General features: G+C 41.0%; 1 protein-coding gene across 2 annotated transcripts; it reads right to left on the minus strand.

Annotated features, from left to right (window-relative positions):
• Positions 1-27,535, minus strand: LOC133278265 (transient receptor potential cation channel subfamily M member 6-like). Of its 2 annotated transcripts, XM_061470831.1 has the most exons (10): positions 27,325-27,535; positions 15,023-15,102; positions 14,182-14,220; positions 7,019-7,199; positions 6,434-6,647; positions 5,449-5,573; positions 4,326-4,497; positions 3,776-3,950; positions 2,439-2,562; positions 1-134 (listed from the first exon to the last, which is right to left on the minus strand). In XM_061470831.1, exons 1-10 carry the CDS (start codon positions 27,505-27,507, stop codon positions 66-68), a joined length of 1,362 nt encoding a protein of 453 aa, XP_061326815.1. In that variant the 5' UTR covers positions 27,508-27,535; the 3' UTR covers positions 1-65. The 2 variants fall into 2 exon arrangements, with proteins under 2 accessions (XP_061326815.1, XP_061326816.1); XM_061470832.1 differs by lacking the exons at positions 1-134; positions 2,439-2,562 and having other exon boundaries at positions 3,772-3,950.

Consider the following 27,535-nt stretch of genomic DNA (forward strand, 5'->3'; position numbering starts at 1 on the left):
GCAGTCAGAATCGCCAAATCAATGTCCTGCTGATCTTCTGACAGCGCATCAAATATGGTTATCTGTTAGAATTGCAGAAGTATACTATTTGAGGTGAGGCAGAGAAGTCTGCAGTTATTTCTTCTTTGTAAGGGCTGGGATAGATTAAATCATACACATTTCAACACAAACAATGGCAAAGTCCCAGACATGATTTTCCTTTGTTTCACCCAGAAAATGTACCATTTTGCTTTTTAATGCAATGGCATCCCAGGCAAATTGGAATCAACCTACTCCATAACAAATTGAGTCTACTTGCTTTTGACTAGCCTTTAAATCTGAGAAATGTAAAAATGCAGTATGGCTGATATCTACTCAGTATTAAACTCAACAGCCACTCAAAGTGAAACAAAAAATCAAACAAACAAGAATAAAAACATACATATTTTAGTGATTACTGTTACAATTGTCATTACTCCCATAGCAAATACTTGGTCCTCCATCACATTTGAAAAGTCATAATGGACTAGTGAAATTCCCAGTGAATGGAAAAGGGAAAACATGACCCCCTGTTTTAAAAAGGCTAAAAAGGAAGACCAGGGAACTACAGGCCAGACAGTATCATCTCTGTGTCCAGCAAGATCATGGAGCAGATCCTCCTGGAAAATGTGATAAGGTACATGGACAATAAGAAGGTGATTGGTGGCAGCCAACACATCATCATGAAGGGCAAATTTTGCCTGACAGATTCAGTGGCTTTCTACGATGGTCCCATGGCTTTGGTGGATAAAGGAAGAGCAACTGACATCATCTACCTGGGTTTATACAAAGCATTTGATACTGTCCCACACAAAACCTTTGTCTGTAAATGGAGAAACATGGATTTAGCAGGTGGATAAGGAACTGGCTAGATAGTCACACTCAAAGAGTTGCAGTCAATGCAGGCTCAATGTCTGGGTGAAGACCAGTGACAAGTGTCCCTCATTGGCTGGTATTGGGACCAGGATTTTTTAACACCTTTGTTGGCGACATGGACAGTGGGATTGAGTGTGCCCTCAGTAAGTTTGCCAATGACACCAAGATGTGTGGTGCACTCAATACACTGGAGGGAAGGGATGCTACTCAGAGGGACGTTGACATGCTCGAGAGGTGGCCTTGTGTGAACCTTGTCAAGTTCAACAAGTCCAGGTGCAAGGTCCTGCACATGGGGCCGTCCAAACAGGGATACAGGCTGGGTGATGAGTGGACTGAGAACAGTCCTGTGGAGAAGCACTTGGGGTTACTGGTGGGTTTAAAACTGGACATGACTAGCAAAATGTGCTTGCAGCCCAGAAACCCAGTCACATCCTGGACTGCATCAAAAGAAGGATGGCCAGCAGGTAGACAGAGGTGATTTTCCCCCTTTAATCCACTCTCGTGAGACCTTTATATGTTTGGTTCTCAGGCCCCCAACATAAAAAGGATATGGACCTTTTTGAGCAAGTCCAGAGTAGGGCCACAAGGATGACCAGAAGGCGGGAGCACCTCTCCTGTAAGGACAGGCTGAGAGAGTTGGGTTTTTGTTCAGCCTGGAGAAGAGAGGACTCCAGGGATGCCTTCTAGCAGCCTTTTATTACTTGTGGTACAGCAAAGATTGGGAGGGTCTCTTTATCAGAGAGTGTAGTGATAGGATGAAGGTGGGAGGGAAGAAGAAAGGAGTGAATGAGCAGCTGCATGGTTGCAAGTTACCACTGGGTTTAAACCACCCCAGAAGGGTAACGGTTTTAACTGAAGGAGGGTAGATTTAGATCAGATACTAGAAATAAATTCTTTGCTGTGAGGGTGGTGAGGCACTGGCACAGGTTGCCCAGAGAAGCTGTGGATGCTTCATCCTTGGCAGTGTTCAAGGCCAGGTTGGGGGAGCTTTGAGCAACCTGGTCTAGTGGAAGTTATCCCTGTCCGTGGCAGAGGGATTAGAACTAGGTGATCTTTAAGGTCTCTTCCAATCCAAACCATTGTATAATTCTACTTGCAAATAAGCACTTGAGCTACTAAACATGCCAGCACATTTCAAAGGTACACTTTAATACTCAGCGACAAATTTTAGTACAATTCTGTTATAAGTAGAAAAATAGACAGAAACATTTTAAACTTACAAATAAGACACTAATAAAGAAGGGAAAAAAGTAGGAATTACTTGATCTTTCCTGTGAATACAAAGATGTCTGACTTTTTAGTAAAGTTAGAAAGGCTGTCATTTCATAAACAAGCACTGAGATTTGAAAGGTTAACTAAACAGGCTATGTAGAGCTACTTAATATATAAATAAGCCCAGACACATTCATGTAATCTTATTTTAGAGATAACATCATTACTTTTACAATGCTGTGTCCATGCCAACCCAATGCAGAAAGAGCAAAAAGTCAAAAGGGTAACTGCAAATGAAGACATCCTAAATTCAGAGCACGAACCCTACTCACAGAGTCTCTGTGCTCCATGCATTCCATCAAAATGTGAAATAGATGACTGCATTGTTTCTGTCCCAAGCTAAATGTGTTTTGGATCATCACTAAGACTTCCTTCTTCACTTGAGGGCGCAGCTCCCTGAAAAACAGATATACAACCAAGAAAAAGTGTATTTCTGGCTAATTCTTATCAGCCCAAACGATACCTCAGCAAAAGACAAAACTTGTGTTAATCAGGCATTACTTCTGACCAGATATATATATATAGGCTACTGGAAACAGAACAAATTAAAAAGATACAATTCTCACAGGATTGTCTGTGAATACAGAGCTAAAAATCACCAGAAGTTTAGCAAACTTGTTATTTTTTTCAATAAACATATAGGGATAACATTAAATTCCTCATTGTTCATTAGGTTTCATACTTCTCTCATCTTTTTTCCCCTCATTTATATTCCTGTTAACCTTTTCATACACATTTACATTTCTTTTTGAAATGGCGGGAATTTTTTTTAAAGGTCAAAAATGTCAAAGAAAAAGCAAGAGAAGAAAAACTTCTCAAAAGAACACACTAGAGAAATGCAAACCCCCCCAAAAGAGTGTTTATAAAAGATAATAAATAAATAATTAGGATATAAAGTTTAAATTGTTCTTTTTTTTTTATTTGAACAAACCCAGACCATCTTTTTAAAATTGGTTCTTTATTTTAACAGTCCTTGAAAAATTTTTCCCAAAATATTAATTTGCTATGCAAATATATGTGTATTTGTTTCCAGTCTGGATGCAAAATTTTCATCAAGGTGGGTGTAACAGAGTGCAGCTGAGGCTGCATAAAGCATAACAGCTAGATGAGTATGACAAACCAGGGTTACCACTGACTAAGTAAACCAAAGTCAAAGACAAGGAACCTTATTCCTTTTCCTTCCCCAGCCTGAGGGTCCTACAGCAACTAACCTCAGCCCTAGCCCCAAAAGTTTTGTGCAACCCAAATCCAAGTCTACTTATACAATATTGATGGCAGGAGAAAAGATTGAATTGAAACCCAAGCAGACCCTCTGGGACAACCCAATAGTACCCCTTACCAAGGGTGAAAACATAACAACTCAAAATGGCTAGATGTAGTTTCTTTTCCCTCTTAAAAAAAAAAAAAGAAAAAAAAGAAAAAGGCACCATCTTAAATTGGGCAGAATAATTCTTTCAGCATTAGTTTGAGAGTTTGAGACAGGGAAGGAAGAAACTGCTCTCACTTCACAGAAGTAAAGAACAGCAAAAGACCATGGCAGGCTCATTACTAAAACCATAAGATATTATCTCAGAGATCCAAGGAGGAGGAGCATTATGCCACTACTCACCCTGTATCACCTGTGTATTTGTGGGTAAAAGCCAGGATATCTGCAGCTCTGCCAGTGCCCTCATAGACCACCACAGGGACAGTTGGGCTGGCCCTCACGTACTCCCACACCATTAGGATCACACTGGGGCCTCCTTCCACCACCAATCCAACTACAGGTACACCTTGGCCCATTCCTGTTTCAAAACACACCTAATCAGTTACAAACAGGTCTAAGTCACACACAAAAAAATCAGAATATCTGGTAAATAAATACTTATGAAGGAGTCTCACATATGGCTCAATGGAGAGGAAATCATGCCTTCACCATCTCTAATTTGACTTACACTTTTTAAGATTTTCACAGAACTTCTGCAACCACATCAAAAAGACCATTAAAACCTCCTGATAAATTGTAAGTATCCTTAGCACTAGAAAGAAGAAACATCCTTCAAAATATCAATCTGTTCTTTCCAATAGCTCTTACATGCAAGGACATTGACAGTGTTTGAAATGTGGTCAATATCCATTTATTTACCAATACACATAGAAAAGTAATCAGCAGTACTCACTTGTGTGTATTTTTTGATGTGATATGTACTTCTCCAAATTCCTCCTGAGCATCATTTCATTCCCATACTTCCCTACAGTCCCATCATCTGCCATTAAAAAATGAGAGTGCATGCTGTTGAGGGTACTTAGCTTGCTGAGTGGATTACCAAGTGTCTGGTACAGGCAAACTACCTAAGAAAACCAAAATAAAAAGATCTTCAAAAAAAGCAACAAAATATCACCATTTTATAGATTCACAGAATCATAGAATAGTTAGGGTTGGAAAGGACCTTAAGATCATCTAGTTCCAACCCCCCTGCCATGGGCAGGGACACCTCACACTAAACCGTGCCACTCAAGGCTTCGTCCAACCTGGCCTTGAACACCGCCAGGGATGGAGCATTCACAACCTATGTATTGTATTTCTTCATCATACTGTGATCTTCTGAAAGCCTCTACCATACTTTTTGCAGTTCTCCTCAAACATGGGTTTTCCACATTTATTACTACAATTAGTACTACAAAACCACAATTAGTACTACAAAAAGCATTTCTAAATAGGCTTGCAGTCCTTAGTCAGAGTCACTGCATGCCCTTCTTTGCAACAGCTGAAATACAGTGTCATATTTTTAGTGAATGTATTCCCATTAAAAACGTGAGCTATCATTTATTTAAAATGTTTTCACCATACTCATCAAGGGTTTTTAGAAAGTCATGTAGATTGTGCCTTCACATTGGCAGTCACATAAAGTTCTAGTTTATGAATAAAAATCATGCATATTAATAGCCTATTTGTGTATACCATTGCTCATCCTGAATTACATGAATATACAAAATACATCACTTGCAACCACAAGAGAATTGCCTAATTAATTACAAAATCTCAAAAAGGACTGGAAATTTCCTATAAGAAGAGAAATACTTTAAAACTATTCATTTACATACAAAGGGCAAAATACAGTGCTTCAACATGCCACAGAACTTACTGTTGAGCAAAATGTAAACCTAGTCTAAAATTTAAACCTGTTACTGACGAAAAATATCAAACTACTGAAATGAAGCCGGCAGAAAATAAAGTCTGCAAAAAAGCTGTAACATTCTCTGAACAGGAAGGTTTTTATTAAGGAAATGTGTCCAACTCACATCTTTTCCAATGAGATCACTCTGGTTCTCAATGATACCCCATGGAGGAATTCCAACAGCAAAGATCTTTCTCAGGTGGGGTGAAGCACGGCCTTTCAAAGCATCCCCCACATGCTTGGACACTCCTAAACAGATAACTAAATCATCATTTTTCTTCTACATCTGGACACCTGCTACAGGACACCAATCAAAGGGTTTCCCACAATGTAATTTATTCTATGGTTATGCTTTAATCAGAAACTAACCATCCCACCCAACTTGTATATTTGATGTGCACTGCAAGAATTGTAAGGCTCAGATGTAATGCATCACTGCTTCAAACTCAACGCATATTTCTAATTAGTAATACTCACATATGTTGCTAATGGTGCTTTATACCTCCATAAAACTTTATTATTAACACAAATTCAGAGGGCATTTCTCCTGTAAGGTCACCAGGTTGCTAAAGAAGCAAAAGTGTTTCATTTCCATGACTTACAGACCCCCACAAATTTTGATAGTAGCTTATAGGGAGTTTCACAGATGAATAAGCTAATGAATGAATTATCCTAATTCAAAACTTTATTAATTATAAAACTTGAGCTAAATTTAGATTTGAAAACTGTTTCAAAAACACCAATCGCAGTCCTCAGAGCCTAAATATTTCAATGAAGCAGATTAAATTAACTGCAAATAAGTTCTGGTTATCTACGATCAATGTTTCATGTTACATGCACAATATGCTCTACAATAAAAAATTCTAAAACCTGAAAATAAAAATAATAAAACTATAAAAATAATGAACTATTTAAAATAGAATGCCTGTCAACAGCAGATGAACATTTTGTTACTCTTTGAACTATACATTGCTCTTAAGCTCTTAATTTTGTGCTAAAATATCACAAATTATCAAACAATTTAATTACATTCACTCTAAAATCATATGCTCATATGCAGAGAAAAAACACCAGAGAAAGACTGAAACAAAGAAAAGTAATTGCACTACCGCTGTTGATGCCTTCTGTAATTATCCAAGCTCCTGTAGTCTCAGCAGCCTTCACCAATCCTTTGCAAAAAACCTGCTTGATCTTTGAGGGAAGCTTGAAATTTTGAATGCCTCCATGAACAGAGATTACTAGCTTTGGCAACTCCATCTGCCATTCCTTAACCATCAGATGCATCAGCTGTTCCAAATTGCTGTCATAAGAGAGCCTAATGTACTGAATAAATAATAATGGGTAAAATAACCATCCTTTAAATACCCCAAAAGAAGAAACTGCAGTATCTTACATCTTACAAAGTTCCCAGCATTAATTTATTAAAGATTTTGTACAGGATTAGCACTTTCACAATACCACTAATGTGACAGCATAAAAATACATCAGTGAGAAATACAGACAGCAAGACAGACTATGCTTAATTGCAGTGAAGTTCAATACAAAAATATCATACAAACACTCTAACCTGACTTACTTTTAGATCCCCCCTGCTCTCTTAATGCAAAAAATCTGATAGTCACCCAAAACCACTTTTTGCCTTTCCTGTGCTGAAGTGATAAAAAGAAAACCAATGTATAAACCGAATCTGTTACCTTAGCATGGTAAGTGTGATCTCCATCTTGAAAATTGATCGTACCAAATGCATCTGTTGGACTCATCTTCGTGTGGTTTTGCACAGACCATTCTTCATCATCTCTCTGTGGGGCAGCCTGATAAACAGGCCAGTTACCGTCCACTCCTGGGTGATCTCCAATCAGCCGTCCACAGCAACATCTCACATTAAAAATAAAACAATTATTTTACATCAAACACATATGTAACTCTTGAATCTTAATCAGAATAGGCCAAAAGGCTTTCTGCAAGGAAGGATATTGTAGCTTTCTGACACAGAATGTAACAAAAATTAACTCAGCTGAAAAAATCTCAGCAATGGCAAAATGACGCGGCATTAAATCATTAGTAAGTTTTATTGGATACAGAACTTGTTCTCTGCTTGAGGAACACTAATAACAGTTGGGAGTTTGGACTAGATAATTTTCAAAGGTCCCTTCCAACCCAAACCTTGCTGTGATTCTGTAGGATTCTGTAACTGCTTGAGAGTCCCATGTAGCAATTCTGACCTGCAGCTCAGATTTATTGGTCTCATATATAACATTTCAGATGAATATCACAGAACACCAAGTCTCACAATGGCTATTACCACAGGTTATTCTAGGTACAGAAGAAAAATCATTAATCAGGAGGAGAGGAGCAACCATCAGTCTAGAGAAAACTTTAGAGTGAACTTTATACTAACCCTTAAGATGCCAGCAGAGTAAATATACAAAATAAATGGCCTGAAGTGCAATGTTAAGGGAAATTTAGCAGAAGGTTGGTTAGCACTGAAAGTTTGCAACTGAATAAATAACCTAAATTCCAAATTCAATTGGTAATACTGTCAGGCTTTGACATGCTCCAGTCTCTTCTACAAAATTAACTTCAGTGTAATTTATAGTGACATCTGACAGTGCAGTTTTCCTTTAGACATTTCAGAAGTTCAAATACCCTTGGGAATGGAGATGTATTATTCCCTTAAACTCTTTTAAGATATCAAATGGCCTCCAACAACCCAAACTTAACTACTGTGTTCAGACTCAGATGTATTACTTATGGATCTAAGGGCAGGATAGATGTAAACATGTGAAAAATCCTGAAGAGGTACATTCAGAGAGAGTTTTCTGTGGAGATGAGTGAGAACTAATGGGTGAAAGAGAAATAAATCTGAAATAACAAGCAAACAAAAAACAACCACAAAGCAACCATAAGTAAATTAAAGAAGCAACCTGCTTTAGAAAGGCACTTTTTGATACACAGAATCCATGAAGTTATGCTTGCACTCCGTTTTTTTAACAGAGGCAATTTACAATTGATTGATTCAGTGCCCTGCAAAAGCAGACTGGAGAAGAACAATGCAAACAATGTTATTCAGTGGAGAATTAAAGAGTTGTACACTACAGAAGAATTGAGACCTATTGTCACATATATGATGATGGTTAGCTAGAAGCCAGAAGGCAATAGGTTCTACCAAAAATGCTCACATTTTGTCAAGCTAATTCAATATGGATTAGCTAATTTATACCTTTTCCCTAGCTGAGACAAACAGTAAGATATCTCAGAAATCCAGCAATTTCCCAGAAAGAAGTCAGGCATGTGCTCACAACCGAACCCTACAAAAACAGAGGAAGTGATATAGCCCAGGGGTTAGATCATGTTGTGGGGGGAAGCATCACAGAGGGTTTTTATCGCCAAGCTACTCTAACCAGAAATATTGCCCAGTCAGGCTCACTGCATGACTCCACAACTATTTGCACTGTGATAGCAGCAGAAAAAAATACCAAAACAAAAACCAAACCCAACAGAGATTAGGAGAGGGGGCATAGGAACTGCTGAAATAACCTATTAATCTATGGACCTCATTCTGATGACCCCAAAAGCAAAAAACTTTGTAATTTTGCCTCCTCGTAGACAAATCAAGACAAGCAGGTCAAGGCTTATTTACTAAACAAAAAGTATCCAAGCTGGAACAAGCCATGTTATATCACTTCCAGATGTATAATTAAATTACTATTTCAGAAGACAGTGAGAGATCAACACAAGTAGGAGGTTGCTGCTGACACTGTGTTGTCAAATAACATGTGGACTCAGAAGCCACACTCAAACTACTGTGGAGACACATCTAAATTAAAAGACTTTCAGAGCAATGTAGCTGCAAAGCAGATAGCCCAAGGGATGCAGATTTAGGTAAAATCCACCCACAGGGAGCACAAGGCCAATGACTATACTTGTTTATGACTCTCCCTCCCTCTGTATGTCAAAGAAAAGACCAGAAGAAAGAGATGGGTTGGTCTTCAGAGGACAAAGGTCTCTACAGCCTCCTTGCTCCATTTTTTTTCTGCTGGCTTTTTGGGGAGACTCCAAAAAGGGTAAAAGACAGCAAATGTCAGAAAAAAAATCATATCTTTAGGTGAAAGATTAGAAAAAAAACAAAGATACCCTATTGTCTTTTGACCCAGAAAACATCCTGCGGTCACTGCACTACTCCTAGAGTGGCCTCATGATAACAAGGCCTTTCACCACTAGTCATTCCAAAAGAAAGAGAACCAAATACCAGTCACAACTAAATTCTATATCACCTTACATTACTCACTTACATACCACATTACACTGAGTCAAAGCAGAGATCCTGTGGAAAGGAACTAATCCTGTGACAAGACAAATCAGTGTAATAACCTTGAAACTGAGAAGCTTAAGGAACACCAAACTGTTTTACTAATTAACATCATTTGTACTACATATTTAACGTTTACATATAAATGCAACCAGACATGAGCTACATTCAGAACAGCTCAGTTATGCTGAGCAGGCAGTGGAAGAACTGCATGTAGGCATACGAAAGTTGTGCAAGGTCTTTGCACAGCTGGGTTTACCTCAGATTATCATAGCAAGAGGTCTGAACTCAGAAGGATTGGTATTTCCCAAATAGTTTATGATCTGCTCCAAGCTGGCATGCTCTCTCTGTCTTGCTGTCTAGCAGGAATGGACAAGGTGCTAAGGACTCCTGAGCTACCTGGGAGGTCAAAAGCCAAGACTAAGAGACTGAAAAGTTAGTGACAAGTGCAAGGTCCTGCACCTGGGTCAGAGCAATCCCAGGCACAGCTACAGGTTGGGCAAAGAAGAGATTCAGAGCAGCCCTGCAATGAAGGACTTGGGGGTGTTGGTTGATGAGAAAATGAACATGAGCCAGCTTCAGTGTGTGCTGGCAGCCCAGAAAGCCAACTGTATCCTGGGCTGCATCAAAAGGAGCTTGACCAGCAGGTCGAAGAAGGTGATCCTGCCCCTCTACTCTGCTCTTGTGAGACCTCACTTGCAGTATTGTGTCCAGTTCTGGGGTCCTCAACATAAAAATACATGGAACTGTTGGAACAAGTCCAGAGGAGGGCCACAACGATGATCAGGGGACTGAAGCACCTCCCCTATGAAGACAGGCTGAGAAAGTTGGGGCTGTTCAGCCTGGAGAAGAGAAGGCTGCATGGAGACCTCATAGCAGCCTTCCAGTATCTGAAGGGGGCCTATAAGGATGCTGGGGAGGGACTCTTCATTAGGGACTGTAGTGATAGGACAAGGGGTAATGGGTTAAAACTTAAACAGGGGAAGTATAGACTGGATATAAGAAAGAAGTTCTTTACTGTAAGGGTGGTGAGGCACTGGAATGGGTTGTCCAGGAAGGTTGTGAATGCTCCATCCCTGGCAGTGTTCAAGGCCAGGTTGGACGAAGCCTTGGGTGACACGGTTTAGTGTGAGGTGTCCCTGCCCATGGCAGAGGGGTTGGAACTAGATGATCTTAAGGTCCTTTCCAACCCTAACTATTCTATGAGTCTATGATTCTATATCAGACAATTTGTGAGAACATCTCAGATGTGTAAGGATGCCGAAGCCTGTCATCACATTCTTACATATTCATGCATGTGCCACCTGGGATGTGCTCATGAGCACTGCACTGAAGAGCAGATAGAGGACTTTCAACACACTGAGAAGAGTAGGCAAAGGTGCCAGTTAAGTTACTCAAATTTGATTAGCAAGTACTAAACGGGAGTTATTCTACCTAGTATGAGCAAATAGTTGCATAACACACTCATAAACTGTTTGCAAACCTTGGAAGTTCTCTGCACGTAAGGAAACTTCAACAGATTTCATTTGCCTACAATATTAGGTCGAATTATAGTAGGCATCAAGTACATTCACATGACTTTTGGACTGTTGTGGAAAATGACAGATCTCAGGAAGCCCAAAACCTCTTTCATTGCTGATCCAATAAATACCATATAACCACTTACAACACTTATATGAAAATTGTTTCCCCTTGTTAGGAACAGAAAAATTCCCCTAGAACAAAGTTCTGTGTACGCCTTAAGATACACAAGAAAACAAGAACAGCTAACATATGGGAAAACAAACTTTCAAGATAATGGCTGACCAAAATGAACATCAGACCCACACACATGTTCTGCATATACAGACAGATGAACAAATAATATTTACATTAATTTAAACAGCATGAAAATGCTAAATGACAAGTGAAAGAAAAAGCTACAAGATAAAAAAATCCACAAAGGTAGGGGATGTCTTTACTGAGAAAGTTGAGAGAAAAAAGTAAACTCGCTCTGTGGGGTTCCCATTTCCACTGATTTGGTGGAAAGCTGATCTTGGTTTGGTTTTCCATCCACCCCCAGGTTAATTTTCATATCAAAGAGCTTCCCAGACCAAATAACATGTTCATTCTGCCGGGGGAAGGGAGCAGATTGCAGGACTGTTGTAGTCTCAAAATGTTGGTGTCTTGGGTTCAGCTGTAACAGCTGAAAGCATAGCTGCTAATCCTTCCTAGTAGCTGGTGCAGTGCTGTGTTTCAGCTCTATTCTGAGACCAATGCTGATAACACACTGATGTTTTAGTTGTTGCTAAGAAGCACTTACCCTGATCAATGACTTTTCAGTCTCATGCTCTGCCAGTAAGGAGGGGTGTAAAAAGCCAAGAGGAAGCAGAGACAGGACACCTTGATACAGAGGGTTGACCATTGTACAGGGGGGTAGTACAGGGGGTTGTACAAGGGGGTTGTACAGGGAGGTTGTACAAGGGGGTTAGAGGAATTTGTTTAAACAAAAGGACTATCTGTTGTAAATGCCTGCTAAGCAGAACAGAGACCTCCGGTCCTGTTAATAAGCAGACGCCTGAATCTACTGATAAAGGGGAGAAGTAGAGGATTTACGGCTGGGACACTGATCAAACTCTACTGATAAAGGGGAGAAGTAGAGGATTTACGGCTGGGACACTGACCAAACTCTAAGGCCACACGTAAAGACTAAAAAAGGTGAAAAGTGCAAGAAGAGGAAGACTCATTTACTTCATCTTGAAGACCCCTACCCAGAGGAGGAAGACTCATTTACTTCATCTTGAGACCCCTGCCCATGACCAGAGGGGGCACTGCGCAGGCGCAGAGGGCCTTCTGGCTCATTATAATAGGAAGCGGGGATAGGACATGAATATGTATAGGCATATTGTGCAACCTTATGAATATATATAACTTTAGAGAATAAATGTAGAGGGAAACAACACTGAGGCATGCATGACTTTGAGGAATTATCCCCGTGCGTCTCAGCGCTGAATAAAAAGCATACCTACTTTACAACTTTAACTAGTTATGGAGTCAATCCGCGCATCCACCTGACCCAAACTAGCCAAAGGGGTATTCCATACCACAGCATGTCACGTCCAGTGTATAAACTGGGGAGAGTCACGTGGAAGGGCAGATCAGTCCTCAGGTCAATGGGTGGTGAGCAATTGTATGGTGCATCACTTGTGTTTATTTTCTTCCCTTTCCATTTTTAGTCTTATATTCTCTCCTCTTGTTATTTCCCTTATCATAATTATAGAATCATAGAATCATAGAATAGTTAGGGTTGGAAAGGACCTTAAGATTATCAAGTTCCAACCCCCCTGCCATGGGCAGGTACACCTCACACTAAACCATATCAATCAAGGCCTCGTCCAACCTGGTCTTGAACAGGTCTTGACAACCTGGTCTTGAACCTATTAGTAGTAGTAGTAGTTTTGTATTATACCTTAGTTACTGGACTGTTCTTATCTCAACCTGTGGGATTTACATTATTTCGATTCTCCTCCCCATCCAACCCAGAGCTGGGGGGGAAGAAGGAGAAGAAGGGGAAGAGCAGATGCATGGTTCTGAGTTACCAGCTGGGCTTTAACCATGACAGTTAGATTGAAAACTACTGATTAATATGAACCACAAAATATTACCTGTCTGAAAAAAAACCACACATGAATTAAAAATGCCAAAGTGACATAGCTTTTGTTGCTTGCCTTCCCAAAAGCACGGACTCAGAATGCCCTCTGCCAAGATGAAAAAGCCTTCAGAAAACCTATCAGCAGGGATGTTTCTAATACCGTCCTTCTTCTTCCTTTATTTTGTTCTTTCTTTTTCCATAATTCTTACTGTTTATTTTCATAGAATCATAGAATCATAGAATAGTTAGGGTTGGAAAGGACCTTAAGATCATCTAGTTCCAACCCCTCTGCCATGGGCAGGGACACCTCACACTACACCATCTCACCCAAGGCTCTGTCCAACCTGGCCTTGAACACTGCCAGGGATGGAGCATTCACAACTTCCCCAGGCAACCCATTCTAGTGCCTCACCACTCTTACAGTAAAGAACTTCCTCCTTATACCCAATCTAGATTTCCCCTGTTTAAGTTTTAACCCGTTACCCCTTGCCCTATCACTACAGTCCCTAATGAAGAGTCCCTCCCCAGCATCCTTATAGGCCCCTTTCAGATACTGGAAGGCTGCTATGAGGTCTATTTTGCCTCACTCTCCTTCATATCACCCAGGATACAGCTGGAATTGTCTCCCACTTAAAAGCACATTTCTTTTTTTCATTCCTCAGAAGAAGATTAAGACAGATTCATACACACACACAAAGTACTTGGATAAGATTTTCTATTGCAAATAATGAAAGGCTATCATACAAGTTATTTCACCCGGATTGATGCTAAATATTCTCCAGCACACCCCCAGAAATGCTGCTCTGACAATACAAGAAGAAGGATATTTTTGTTGTAATTACTTTCTTAACTAAGAATGACTATCACTAATTTCAGGTCATTACAAAAATCATAGATATACATTTATGTACTCTTACCTGATTAAATTCTGACACACCTGGCATTCTGCAGGACACCTGTGATAAAAGGTGCATAATTAATACATGCTTGTATAAAAGAAAACATCTGTAATGTTATTCAGAAAGTATTCATTCACCTGTGAAATATTCTCATCAACAGCATTACAGGCTGTGTGCTCTTCTGCACTCAGAATCATACCCCTGGATAATACACTGGGTGATTTGTTTGCCATTTTACACCTCAGACTGTACATCAAATCTGCATTTCATAGATGAGTTACCTCTCTTAGCTACTCTACACTATCCAGGTGTTCAAAACAATATGATCAGTATTACAAGTTTACATTCTCAGAATATGATATCACTGAGTTTAATTATCCAACCACTGGATATGCAATGTGGAATGCCAATTATGTTTGCTTTCTCAGGTTCTAGAACACAGATTGACGATTTGATCCTTTCATCAGTTTTTTCACACTCTACACCAGCCTGGGCAGAAACCTCTACCTCAGAAGCCTGTGAGCAGCAGTAGGCATTACTCTAAGGAAGGGATAAGATGTTGGTACAGGATTAAGAATTCCTGTGCAGCAGTAACTCCATGTGACTCAATCTCTCAATCGGATGCCATCCTACAGTTTTAGTCATCAGTCAGAGAGAATCACGTATAAGAAGCCCAGGAAGGTCAACTGTTGCCAACTTCTAATTCAAAACGTACCGGTGACAGTATCTATGAAAAACCACACACACAAGCAATCACCAATGACGTCACTGCAAAACTTCCAAGAACTTCATCCAAGCTACACACAACATCCATAAGAAATTATTCTTTATGAAAAATAAGAGAAATTCATTATTTTACCTGTGAGGATCTTTTGAACTGGGAACGATCTGTGCACATTCTCTTTTACTGAAGACCTCTTCAATCCAGGATTTGGGGGACTGAAAAGACATTTCAAACACAACTGTATTCCTGAACTTCAGTATATAATGCCAAAAATTGCACTATAACATCTACATGGCTGTAACACAGAAAGATACCCATCACGATATTAGATGAAACCAAACACTGTAAGGGGAAGTTTCAGCTCTGAACAGTCTTAGCCTTTCACACCCAAGATTCACAAAGCTCCACAGAAAGATCAATATTAAAATTTATCCCCACCCCTCACTAATAAACATGACAATTATTTAGAGGATCTGTCAAACACATGTGCAATAGAGGAAATGGTAAAAATGAATCAGGACTGCTTAAAGGACTGTACTTCCCTTCTGTCAGAAGACTAGCAATCTTCCTAAAGCTGTGTCAAAAAAAGGCAAGGTTTTCTTTTTACCTGAAAGAGATGGTTGATTCCTTCTTTTATTTTTCTTAACAGACTTAAGAATAGATTCATCTTGGTTATATCTTTATTCAACTAGGACTACAGTCAAATACAAAAGCAGGGACCAAAGACTAGTCCTAGCACTCAAGAGTATGTCAAGTTAGTTTCATTCACTGGCCTCCTGCGACACTGTGAAGTGTCTCAGCAATGCCTGTTGCAGACAAGTAAACTGAATAGTCACTGTGGTATCAGATTTTTTTTCAAACAACCTGACTGGAAGTCTTTGAACTTCTTTCTCTTCAAGCCTAGCAGGAGCAAATTTCCTGAAAGGAATGATAGTTTTTGGATGCTGAACTTTGAAATCTCTGGGACTGAATTTAGTAATCACTGGAAGCAAAGGATTCTTTTTGTTTTCAAAGGGAGCTACCTCCACAATGGACAGACATCTTATTGTAAAGAGCAAATAAAACTGTACCGACCATTCTGTCTCATTTCTCATGGTCATCTCACTCTCTGTTGTCTACCTTATAAACAGACAGCAATCTCTCCAGGACACAGCACAGCAGGGTCCTAGTTTATGATTAGGCATACAAGACAAACAGCTATAAAATGATTTGCAAAATGTTTGCCCTATAAAAATAGTTACGGTGAGTACTGGTCTCCATATTTGTTTGCAAAATGTGTCTTTCATACAGTGACTTAGAAAAGATTTCAGTTAAAACGCCAATAATTCAACTTCTTAAGAATACTGCTGGGGGATTTTTATGACAGAGTTCAGCAACAATTCTTATAAAAGAGAGTACTTCTCTTTTATCTCCAGAATGGAGTTATGATCCTTAATAAAGCAGGCCCACTTGAGGGTTTTCTTAACTTTGGCTTCACATCCCTAAATACCCCTGCATAATTTCCCAGCTAGTCACACAGTTACGGAGGGCCACAGGCAACCTGAACTATCAGCTTGTCTGCAGGTAGCGACCCAGCTTCTACCAAGACTAATGAGAGTCCTACCTTTGGTTTTAATGTACTCTGAAATGGGCCCCCACTGACAAAGATGAAACAGATCACTAAGGAGCAGTTGCCAGTATTGATGTGCATGTGTTTTCTTCTGGGAGCAACTAAGTGAACGCGTCTGGTTGAGCTTCAAACAAGGGAGTAACAATGTGAAAGATCCTCAGGGCTGGACAGAGGATGGGCACGCAAGAAAATTAGTTATCTTAGTAACAGAGACCGACTGAAGTCAAGGTGCAAGAAATTAAATCCATTAATCCTCAGAAGCAGTGAAGCAGATTTCAATACCCAAGGGCAAGCACACACTGCTCTCAGAAAACTGCCAGTAATATTCTTGTTAGTAGTCAGTACTGTTTCATGCTTCCTAAAGCACTTTATTCTCATTGTTTGAGCTACCAAGCAAAACAGTCAAATGTTTCTATATTACAACAACCTGGGACTCTGATGTTTCTGCAACCCATTACTATTTTCAAGCAAAACTGGGGAACAAAAAATCTTTTTTTTTTATGGGATGCCTCAGTTAAGACTGAACTTTATGAAACTTTTCATTAACAAAAAAGGGTGTGACAGAATGGTCAAAAGGCTGACAAGCCTTAAAGCATTTGCTGAGGCAACATGCTCAGTCTTGTGAGAGAATACCCAGCTGCTGTCACTTTCAGTTTAGCAAGAACACTCCAAGTAATTTTGAGCAAGCTGTTTGCATTGCAGTCTAGGGTAGCTTCCCTTGAACTGCTTTCCCTCCAGCATGCCACATTCTAGAAATCAACTGTTATCTGGGTGTCTTTCCAGGTGTGAAGGCCAGTGTTGGAGATAAGCAGCCCAGTGTAACAGAGAAACATTGCATCAGCCTAGGCACCAACAGCAAAACATGCTGCCAGCTGAGCAAGGCATCAGCTAATCCATGTGTGAGTACACTCAAAAAGGAGTGTCAAGTCTTTATCTCCAAAGCTCAGTGATCCTCATCATTAAATTACACGACACAAGATAAACACAAATCAATCATTTAAAGGGAGGAGAGGTCATGTTTTACACAACAACTGTTTGGCGTGGTTATTTCAAACCAAATACAACTTACAGTCTTCAGTAATGGCAATACACTGTATGAGTTGAAGTTACATCTAATACGGGAGATGAAAAGGCTTCTCTACTATCAGCTTTTTTAATAGCTAAGCTATCTGCTAAAAAACATACGTTGTTTTAAAGAATTTTATTTATTTATTTATTTATTTAATTAGGTTTTGGAGGGCAATTGAGGGTTAAGAAAAATATCATTGCTTAAAATTCTGTATGTTTTGTGCATCCTTTTTCAATTTTGCCTAAAAGCACCTATGTTTTTCTGCAGCTGAGACAGCAAGGACAGTGACCAACACATGCCAGAGTTCATCAGGCCACTCTTGTCACAATGGGTCAGGCTACAGGTCCAACAAAGTCAATGGAGATAAACCTCTACAGCTTTAGATTACATGCCATGAGTCTAACTTTCGTACTAGAGCAGTCATTGACAAAATTCATGTTTATTTCAGCTGAATGAGATCCCTAAGAAATTTATTTGACGTTTGAATCTCGAAGTACCAAGATGCACCTCACCCAGTGGCACAGAGACATGCACACAGCAGTTATATAAGTTAACTCCATTTCAGGATTCCAAGTCAACAGGACTGAAAATGACATTGCAAAGTGTAGTTGATGCACTATTTGGAGCTTTTACCCTGCCCTGCAAAGAAACATGGTATCTTCCCATTGAGATATTTCAACATTAATCTTTGCTTATTTATACAAAGAGTTTGCCAGCGTTGGCTATGGTGCAGCCTTATACCTCCCTGCATCCGTAATTTTTACATTTAAAAAAGCAGTAGATAGCATATCATCTGCATATGATCCTGACAAAGCCTGTAATTTTAACATTTATATTCCTCTCAAACAATGAACATGAATATAGCAAAAAAACATTGTTTGCAAAGTCCACCATTTTTCTCTTTAATAAAGTTCCTGAACAGGTGAACTACGTAAAATACAGATATTGAAATTCCAATCAACCAATCATACAAAAAAATCCCCCACCAGACTATATAATTGTATTTCATCTTATGAAGAACAAATTTAAAAACTGAAACACTGAGATACAACACATTTATCCTTATTATTAATTTTATACAAGGTGAAATCTTCATGTAGTATGTAAAATTTACACCATAGCAACAGCATTCATTTTTTAATTTAGGGCTTTACTTAGTTTCTAAGCTAATTGTATAGTCAGGAAAAGGGTTTTAAACCTTCATGCTTTTACAGTCATTCATGACTTCAGGGCTGGGCAAGTAAAAATGAAAAGAGGAAGCTTCTGAACTGCTATTTGTTTGCTCTTGATTCCCAGCTTTGTAAAAACTCTGGCTAACAATTCAAAAATGTCATCCTTAAATTCAACAACAAATAAAAACTTCTCCCACCACTACAGTGAGGTACATGCACCTCAGCTAGCAACAACCTCTATCCTTTCTACCACCAAACCCCAAAGGAGACAAAAATACACCTACATATTCCTTCCAACTGGCAATTTACTGTTCTTATATACAGAAGACCCGAAGCCAAGTTTATATTGCAATTTTCGTTCCATTAGGTCCTGAGACCTTTGTTTGGGAGTTGAGAGTTTTGCCTTCTCGTTTCTCACCAGTCTGAGGATTAGGATTCCTGCTTATAGTTCCCTGCCATAGAAGAGGCTTTGGAGATTTATAGACTGATTTAGTCAATGGAGTGGCAAGAGTTTGGCTCTGAAATTTAAGGCACATGAGCAATTTTTAGAAAATTGCCTTTAATCACTTCTCCAATATCTTCACTGTCGGAGATCCTTGCATAATATGGTATTAAAGGGACAATGTCAGGTCAAATTTGGTTACACATAAGTAACATTCAAAAATTAAGCTTTCCAGAAGTATAGAAATAGATCAGAGCATAAAATTCACAGAAATACTTGCACCACTCATTTCTTTCAAATCCTTGCTGACAGGGAGTAAGAGCAGACAAAACCTAAAAGCTGAGCCTAGCCTAGAGGTAAACTGTCCTCCAAAATCCAGGGGTACCATCAGCAACGTCAGTCACCATGCCACCATCCCGCTGGCGTCACCATGCAGGTACACAGTGCTTGGATGGTGTGGTGCAGTCTGCGATCACCTGCTATACTGGGGTCTGCCCTCACTCCACCACCCACCCCTCCAGCAGAAACGGGGAAACACTTCCATTTCTGCTGCTGCTTTCTTCTGCCCCAGCCCACCCCACCCCCTCAGAAAGGACCTGCCAGAGTCAAAGCCTTTAGATTCACTGCACCAATTAAACTCTGATAAGTAGGGGTCAATGTGCATTTGTCCTGCTCTGGAATTAGCTTTACTAAACCAAGATCTGTAGGAAACATTCAGCCCCTTCAAGACCAGAAAATAAGCACTGTTCACCGGTTGAGTACTAACCTCAGAAAAACTAGTTTATGCTGCCAAAACAAACAGCAAATTTTTGGTACAATTAGCTGTACTTATGTCCCTTTTGGGGTGAAAGGCACATGTAAATGCATTTTCTAATGAAACTGCATGCTGCTCTGAACACTGTTGAGTTCCCTGCAAAAGGAAATTAAAAGGCATGTATCTCTATACCAGCATAATTTCATCCGCTATTGAAATATAATGATTTACTAGACAAAATAGGAGTAACTGGCTTTAATGACACATTGTAGATCCAGACAGGGACAGATACTGAGAAATCACATCATGACTAGGCAGGTGAAGTAACAGGTTAGTTCATTTAGGCAAAGCACAGCTGTGCTGGAAACTAGAAAGATTAACTAAAACTGCAACATATTTGTATTGGTAACAGAGAACAAAAATCTCTATTTCGTGTCTCACCAAAACACTACGGCAAGAGCTGAAAGGTGCTGCCAAGCAGCATATCTCAGCTCTGCCCACACTCTGTGTAGTGAATCCACTACACACAACCACTCTCCTATGCCTTAACTGTTTCCAGTTAAGAAATTATTTACCACCCTCAGAATTATTAGATGAAAGCAAATACTCATTAAACAGCAACAGATAATCCTGGGGCTAATAGATGTGCCTCAGGACTCCAGTATGCTATAAGGAAACTTTCCAGCTCATGGCAAGAATGAGAAATACCCCAAAAGATCACAAACTGACTTTCAGTGCATGGGCAGGAGGGCGACACCATTCTCAGCTGAAAATGTAACTGTGAGAAATCAGTGTAATGCTGCATGTGACCAACCCTTATTCAAATACACAGTGAAGGAAAGGAAAGAACTTCTCCTTATTACTGCCATTGCAAGAATCTAGCTTCTGTGTTCAGCGCAGTGTTCTAAAATGTCTTAAATCCCTTTGAAAAATAACTACACACAGAGCAAGTCATTTGCAGGAACATTACACACCTGAAACGCAGCCACAGCTCTTATGAGCTAATACTCAACACTATTTCACAAGAGCTCTGCCTAATAAGCACACTGCCGTCTCTTGAACCCTTACCCTGGAAACTCCTGAGCTATAAAAGATAAGGTGGACTCACAAGTATCATGCATAATAATTCTTGAAAAAGCAGGACCTCGGCAGTATTTCTGCATCCCATGTAACTGTAAATTACTGCCAGTACTAAAGAGATTTCCAACTTAACAGTCTGTCTGCAAAAGCTTTTCAGGACAAGAACTTTCTGGTTCATCATCCATTACATGCATGTTTATGGTATGTAGCAATGTAACAACTGACTGTAACGAAGAACACTTTGGAATCACACAGGATAGAAGTGCATTGTAAAACTCCAGACTCATGCACTGTAAAACATGAACCCAGAGTGAGTTTTTCAACACATGCTCAAGGCCTTCTAGAATTTCCTTGTGTTCAGGCTAACCTCTCAGAAGACAACAACCTGGCTTTGTAACACAGGCACACTGTGGTTCCCCTGACCTTCATCACTACAGTACATCATTACATCTGTTGCTAACTAGCCTCTTCTGCTTATCCAGTCTTTCTTACCTGCTACTTTGCTGAAGCGTTCAGGATTCTGCACATCTGCGGAAATACTGCAACTATAAGTAACTGAATTTGCAGTTAAAATTTTCAGCACTACATCCTTACAAAAATATTGTGTAAAAATTTAATTCGAATGCTTCCACCATTGCTCACCAGCTCACCATGCCCAGTTACAGGGCCTGGCATACTGCAGATTCAATAGCACAGAAATGTTTCTCTGTTTTCTGCTTTTAAAGATAACATGCAATTTCAGGTCACAGCAGAATTTATGTGATTATTTCCTAGTATTAATTCAAAGACAGCCACTGTAAACATGTTCGCAGATTTTCACAGACACATGACCTACACTAACAGAAATTACCTGTACAAGCAGGGTAAATGTAGACCTAAGTCTGACAGGGATAACAGAATTTGTTAAAAATCTTCAGTCATATTGAAGAAAGACTTTACTTTCCATGGCACAAATGGAGGGTGTCAGCTTCTTAGAAATGCATAAATTCAGCCTTCAACTAACAGCATGCTATGGCATTTTCTTTCACATTTAATGAACTGCACTTAAAAACTAAGTATGTATGCCTAAGTGCTTTTCTGGACTGGGGCCTTACATCAAAGGCTCATAAAAATGTTTCCAATATTTGGCTCCCAAACTTAGCCCATCGTGAAAAACTCTTTGACTTCAGTGGGCTTTCCAGAATGCTGCTTCTGATCTCAGCGTAGACCACACAATACAATTGAAAGAGTATTTCTGAACGCAAACAGCAGTGGGGTCATGACAAAAATGCAGGAAATACTAAATACAAAACTGTTTCCTCATCAAAGACGCTTCCTTGTTCAGCACTTGGATGCTGGCAAAGAGATAATCAACTTGCTATTTCTGAAACTGCGTCTCACCTATCTGGCACGGAGCGACCACAGAGGTCAACCACCCACTGCTGTTACATTCCTCCATCAAAGGATTCAACATTACACAGCACAAAGTTCTTCACAGTTTAAACCAGCAGGAGGAAGAGAAGAATATTATCTGCTGACAAATCTCAGAGCTTTCTTTTGTTTGTTTTATATTTTCACAACATGGGAATTAATATTGAATAGTGGCTCTGAAGACAGGCCGTATCTGAAGTATCTAGAGTGGAAAACAAATGCAATTTGCAACACTCAGCTGGAGGAAGCATGAAGGGCCTCAGTAAGTCACAGCTTGATACCACCTGTATTACTCTGTAACACCATGAAATTTAAGGGATGGGAGCCACCCACACATCTCACTTCTGGAGCCACGTAACTGTTCGCTGTCACTCCTGCCAGCATTGCTCTGTTTGCTCCACTGCTTGTCTCACACAGTAATAAAATCTTCACGGGCTTCACAGCTGAGTACAGCAGCCCTCACACACACCGCAACACAGGCAGACTGTCACAGGACTGAAATCCTATCTTCTAGGGAGAGAGGGAGCACAGCCTGGATGATTTCTGAGGAGTCTGAAGGTATGGTCCCACCCTGTGTTTCCCAGCTGGCCATGCCTCAGCACTCTCCTCAGTTCTGCCCACCTCGCTACAGTGCAAAAATCAACCAAATAAACTAAAAAAAGCTTTTCTTTACAGTGCTGTCTTGCTTTTAAATAGGAATCACAGTATTCACCTACCAACCACCACAGACTCATGAACAGCCACCTCAACCCAGCCGGAGGAAGAGCCAGACTCAGGCTGGGAGCAGCCGCTGGGGGTCTTGTTGAGACAGACTCGTCCTCCGCCTTTGCCACAGAGGCCATCTGAACACACCCTAGGGCTCTCCACAGGGTCTTTCTGTGCTTTTGGCCTCATGTGCCAAGACATGTTCAAGCCTTACCATCTGGTTTCTTGCTCTAGAGGTTGGAACAGCAGTCCAAGGGACCCCCAAAGGCCTGGATTTCCCCAGGGCCAGGCAGTGAGGAGCAGCTTTGGTTGACGTTTATGCTGGGCTGCACAGGACGACCTGGCAGCCATCACCACTGCTCCCCCTGCACCAAACCAGGCTGCGACTCCCGATCCCCACCACACCAGGCTGTGCTCCCAGTCACACTACCCTGCAGCCTAAAAGGCCTGTGCCCCATCCTGCTGCCAACTCCCCTCCTCAAAGGCCAGCCAGCCTCCTGGGAGCACTCCTTACTCACCAAGCTGTCCAGCTGCAGCTTTGTTTGCATGCTCTAGTGAGCTGCAGCAGCATGAGAAGTGAGGGAACGGCCAGAGCAGGGATAGGCAGGTATCTATGAGAGGGCCACGGCTGCATGGCATATATTTTGTAAGCACCAGTAGAAGCTCATCTATGACTCTTTGGGGGTTAAACTGTGCCAATATAACATAAAACCAGTACTTTACAGGAGCAGGACTGTGATCAAACCTGGTATCATCCCACTCCAGCCAGGCTGCTGAAAAATCTATATCCACAGTCTGACCTCAGCAATGCAGCCTAACCCCACTGACGCTGCAGTCAGAACAGGCTACCAACCCCTTGCAGATGTGACCGTGTCCCTCATCACCTCTGTGTAATCCCTAGCACCACACGGCAGCTAGGAAACCACTTTTATAATGAGAACATGATATTTTTTGACACCAAGGAGTGTTTACCAAGTTCCAGACCATTACACCTGAAAGCAGTGAAGGCGAGGAGGAGAGTGTCTGCCCTGACACAGTGCCCATGAAGAATTTCCTCAATACTGACAACACTGAAAAGGGCTGAACCCAATTCTCATCACTGACTTAATGATTAGGAAGAATCAGACACACCCATTTAATTACCAACCAAAGGACATTTGATTTGGAAACAGTAGCAACAAGATGTCACAACACCAATAGGTTTTAAAACCCCCTTTTTCTGACCTGTATTTTTCAACATGCAGCACGACAGCACTCAGCTTTTTCCCTGACAAAAACAACAGCAACAAACTGTTCTTAGATGCCACTGTCTGCTCCCTTACAAGCAGACAGAAGGAACTGGACAACTTACAATAGCGCATACTAGCAACCACACTACAGCAGAGACGCACAGTGACACCAGCTCCAAGGAAAGGATGAAGACAAGTGCTTAATAAATCCTGCCTTTCTTGAGGCTTACACACTTTACTTAGAGCTATAGCCCCTCAAAGGAGCCTCTTTTCTTTCAGGACAGGCAAGAGAAGGTGCTACTAGCTCTCAAAAACTGAGGCAAAATTTTAGAGGTAAGAATGTAAAGCAAAAGAATTGGTAATCCAAAGAACACAGCATGGATCACAAGGATTCACCTAGTATGTGCGCTACAGAGAAATATGTTTACGTACTACAAGAATCGGGGAAGATTTACACAACAGCTGATAGAGCCAGTCTGAAAACAACACCAAGGGAAGATCAAACTTGCGAACTCATGGCTGCCTCAGTGTCCAGTCATGCAGTGAAATGCCTGAAGAGTCTCAAACTCTTTAGTGCAGTCTTCAGAAACTTGGATTACCCAACTTGGACATACAACCTCTTTGGATAGCACCTAAAAGCCTGTAGATCAGCTTGCTAGGGGATATATGTAAGGGGACCCACCTCTTCAGCTGACATGGTGCTACTGAGCAGAAAATAAATCTATAATTGGGTCATGAAAAGGCAGGATGAAGGAGTGGCTTATCTAGAAAAAGATGTAGGAAGGGATTCATGCATACTTCATGTAGATTTTCCTCCTGGGAAGGTTTTGTTCAGCTTCAGCAGATTTAACCAGATTAGATCCACTCTGATGAACACTGTATATGTAGCCCAGCATGTTCTGTGCCACCTTATTTATAACATCAGCCATGTTCAGAGTTGTGATGACAGCAGCAGGAAGGGACTGACCTTCTCCTCCTACTGCTTCACACTTCCCCTGACCTCCTAACCTGTACCACAACCCCACTTTAATGACAATAAAATAAATTGAGGACAGTTCTGGCCCCATGACCATTAAAACTTGTCTTCTATTATCTCTGGGCATCTCCCACTGTGGTTACACAGAGACGAACAAGAATTCCTTGGGATGAGAGAGGAGTGGACGGTTGCCGCTGCCCAGCCCTAGGTTCTATGCAAGCAAAGCAGCCACGACGTACACAAGTCCGACTGGTCCCAGAGGGATCCATGCTCTTACATGCCAACAACTGTGAGCCTTACTCACATAAATTGTTTTGATGTTTGTGAAAACTTTACCTTCGGCCCACAGTGGAGCACTGTGCATGCTGCATGGACAGAATGACATTCACCAAAACCTCATTTTGTTCTATAAGCTACAGATATTTTAAATTCACCTGCTCTTTTAAAGCTACTATATGACTTACTGCTTTCCACTTAGGTGCTCATGCATGGTGGGAGGAGGTAAGAATGATCTTATCCGCTCCCTGTCCCTACTACAATTAAAAAGAAAGAAAAAAAGTGAAAGTGGAGCCCAGAGAGAAATGTCTTTCTCTTGTAGGTTCTGTATGATTCTTAGGCTTTCTTCCTGATACTGGTTATTTCCAGGGCCAACATACTTCAGCACACTCCCTATGGGGCCAATGACCTTGTAACAGCCAAGAAAGCTTCAGCATTTGTCCCTTATCAAGCCACAAAACAATTAAGGAAACTTAGGTTTAAATATAACCTAGCCTATTTGGTGTTTATCATTTTTTAATACCACTATATAAACTTATTATTGCTTTAAATAAAACTAAATTACTTTACTTTGGTATAAAACTTAGAAAGAAAAGTCTGTAAACTGATTTCACAACTTCAGGTCATATTTTTTATTAAAAAAAAAAAAACAAACCCACCAACAAAGCCACTGATGATGCTTCTTTAAATTAATTTTAGCCTTATACCAGTATAAGCTTATCCCTACAGATGACACTGCAATTCCCCTTGTAGATCCAAAATACACTAAATCTCTAAAAACTGGCTACTTCGTCCTGGTACCAAGAAAACAAGTTTGTGGTTTAACTTCAGGTGTTCACGACTTAAAACACTAGCCTGTTTTTTCTTAGTGTACAAGCAGATAACTGCGTATTTTGAAAACTGTATTAATAAACACTTACAAGGAATATTCCACTGTAAATGTATTCCTCATACCAGCAAGTACATCAGAAATGGATGCATGAGACATGCTGCTACAGCATGATCCGTGCGAAATACCATCCAGTATCAGTTTTACCTACAATCACAGAGTGCTGTTCTTAAAACCCCAACATCTGAATCACACACGTTTCATCTTTATATTAAAAAAAAAAAAAAAAAAAAGGCTTCAGTCAGCACCATGGTAAAAAGAAAGTAGTGAAAATTTACTAGAGCATTTTTCTTACATTTTACATCTCTGTTCTAAACCTCATGGCACTCAAATAACGCTACCACAAAACCACTGTGCCGTGCGGTGGGGGCAACCCTTTTTGCTGGAAGCTACTCGTGGCTACTAGAACACAAGCAGGTGTGCGTGCATAAAGTCACTCAAGCGCACATCTGCAGAAGCACAGAGGAAGAAGCACCGACACCAGGACATAAAATCACTGGCAGAACAGCCCCGTGTAGCCTTAAGGAGCTTCTCTTTGCCATCAGCCCGTTAGTCCAGCAGGTAGGTGTGTTCCCTCCCCAGGTCTCCTCGCCTTTTTTTCAGTTGAACTCCGACGCCATAGACCGACATGCTCAAGTGCCACTCGTGACACCGCTAGCGCACCGTGTACCCCCGGACAAAGAGCAGCAGGTGGGTGGTTAGCCTTAGCTGGCTACCCCACCGCCACCCCTTCCCAGAGCAGGGCCACCCCGAACACGTGCCGCCCCCCCGCGGGGCCTTCCCCGTGCAGAGAGCGGCGAGACCCCCGCCCGCCCGCTGCCCTCACCAGCTGGGCAGAGGCGTCGCGGCCCCCCCGTCGGGACCAGCGCGGGTGTGCTCGCCGTCGTCGCTCCTCCGGCGCCGAGCAGCGATCGGGGGACGGGTGCCGCCAGCCGCCTCCCCGCCAGTCCCGGCCCCCGCGGCAGACGGAGCCCAGCTGCAAGAAGAGCAGGTCCCGCCACGCCGCCATGGCACCGGCGATCCGCGCCCTGGGGTTG

Source organism: Pezoporus flaviventris, unplaced genomic scaffold, assembly GCF_033815535.1.
Source record: "Pezoporus flaviventris isolate CSIRO_AGI_PZ_B2104156 unplaced genomic scaffold, CSIRO_AGI_Pfla_v1 ptg000064l, whole genome shotgun sequence".
Taxonomy (NCBI): Eukaryota; Metazoa; Chordata; class Aves; order Psittaciformes; family Psittacidae; genus Pezoporus; species Pezoporus flaviventris.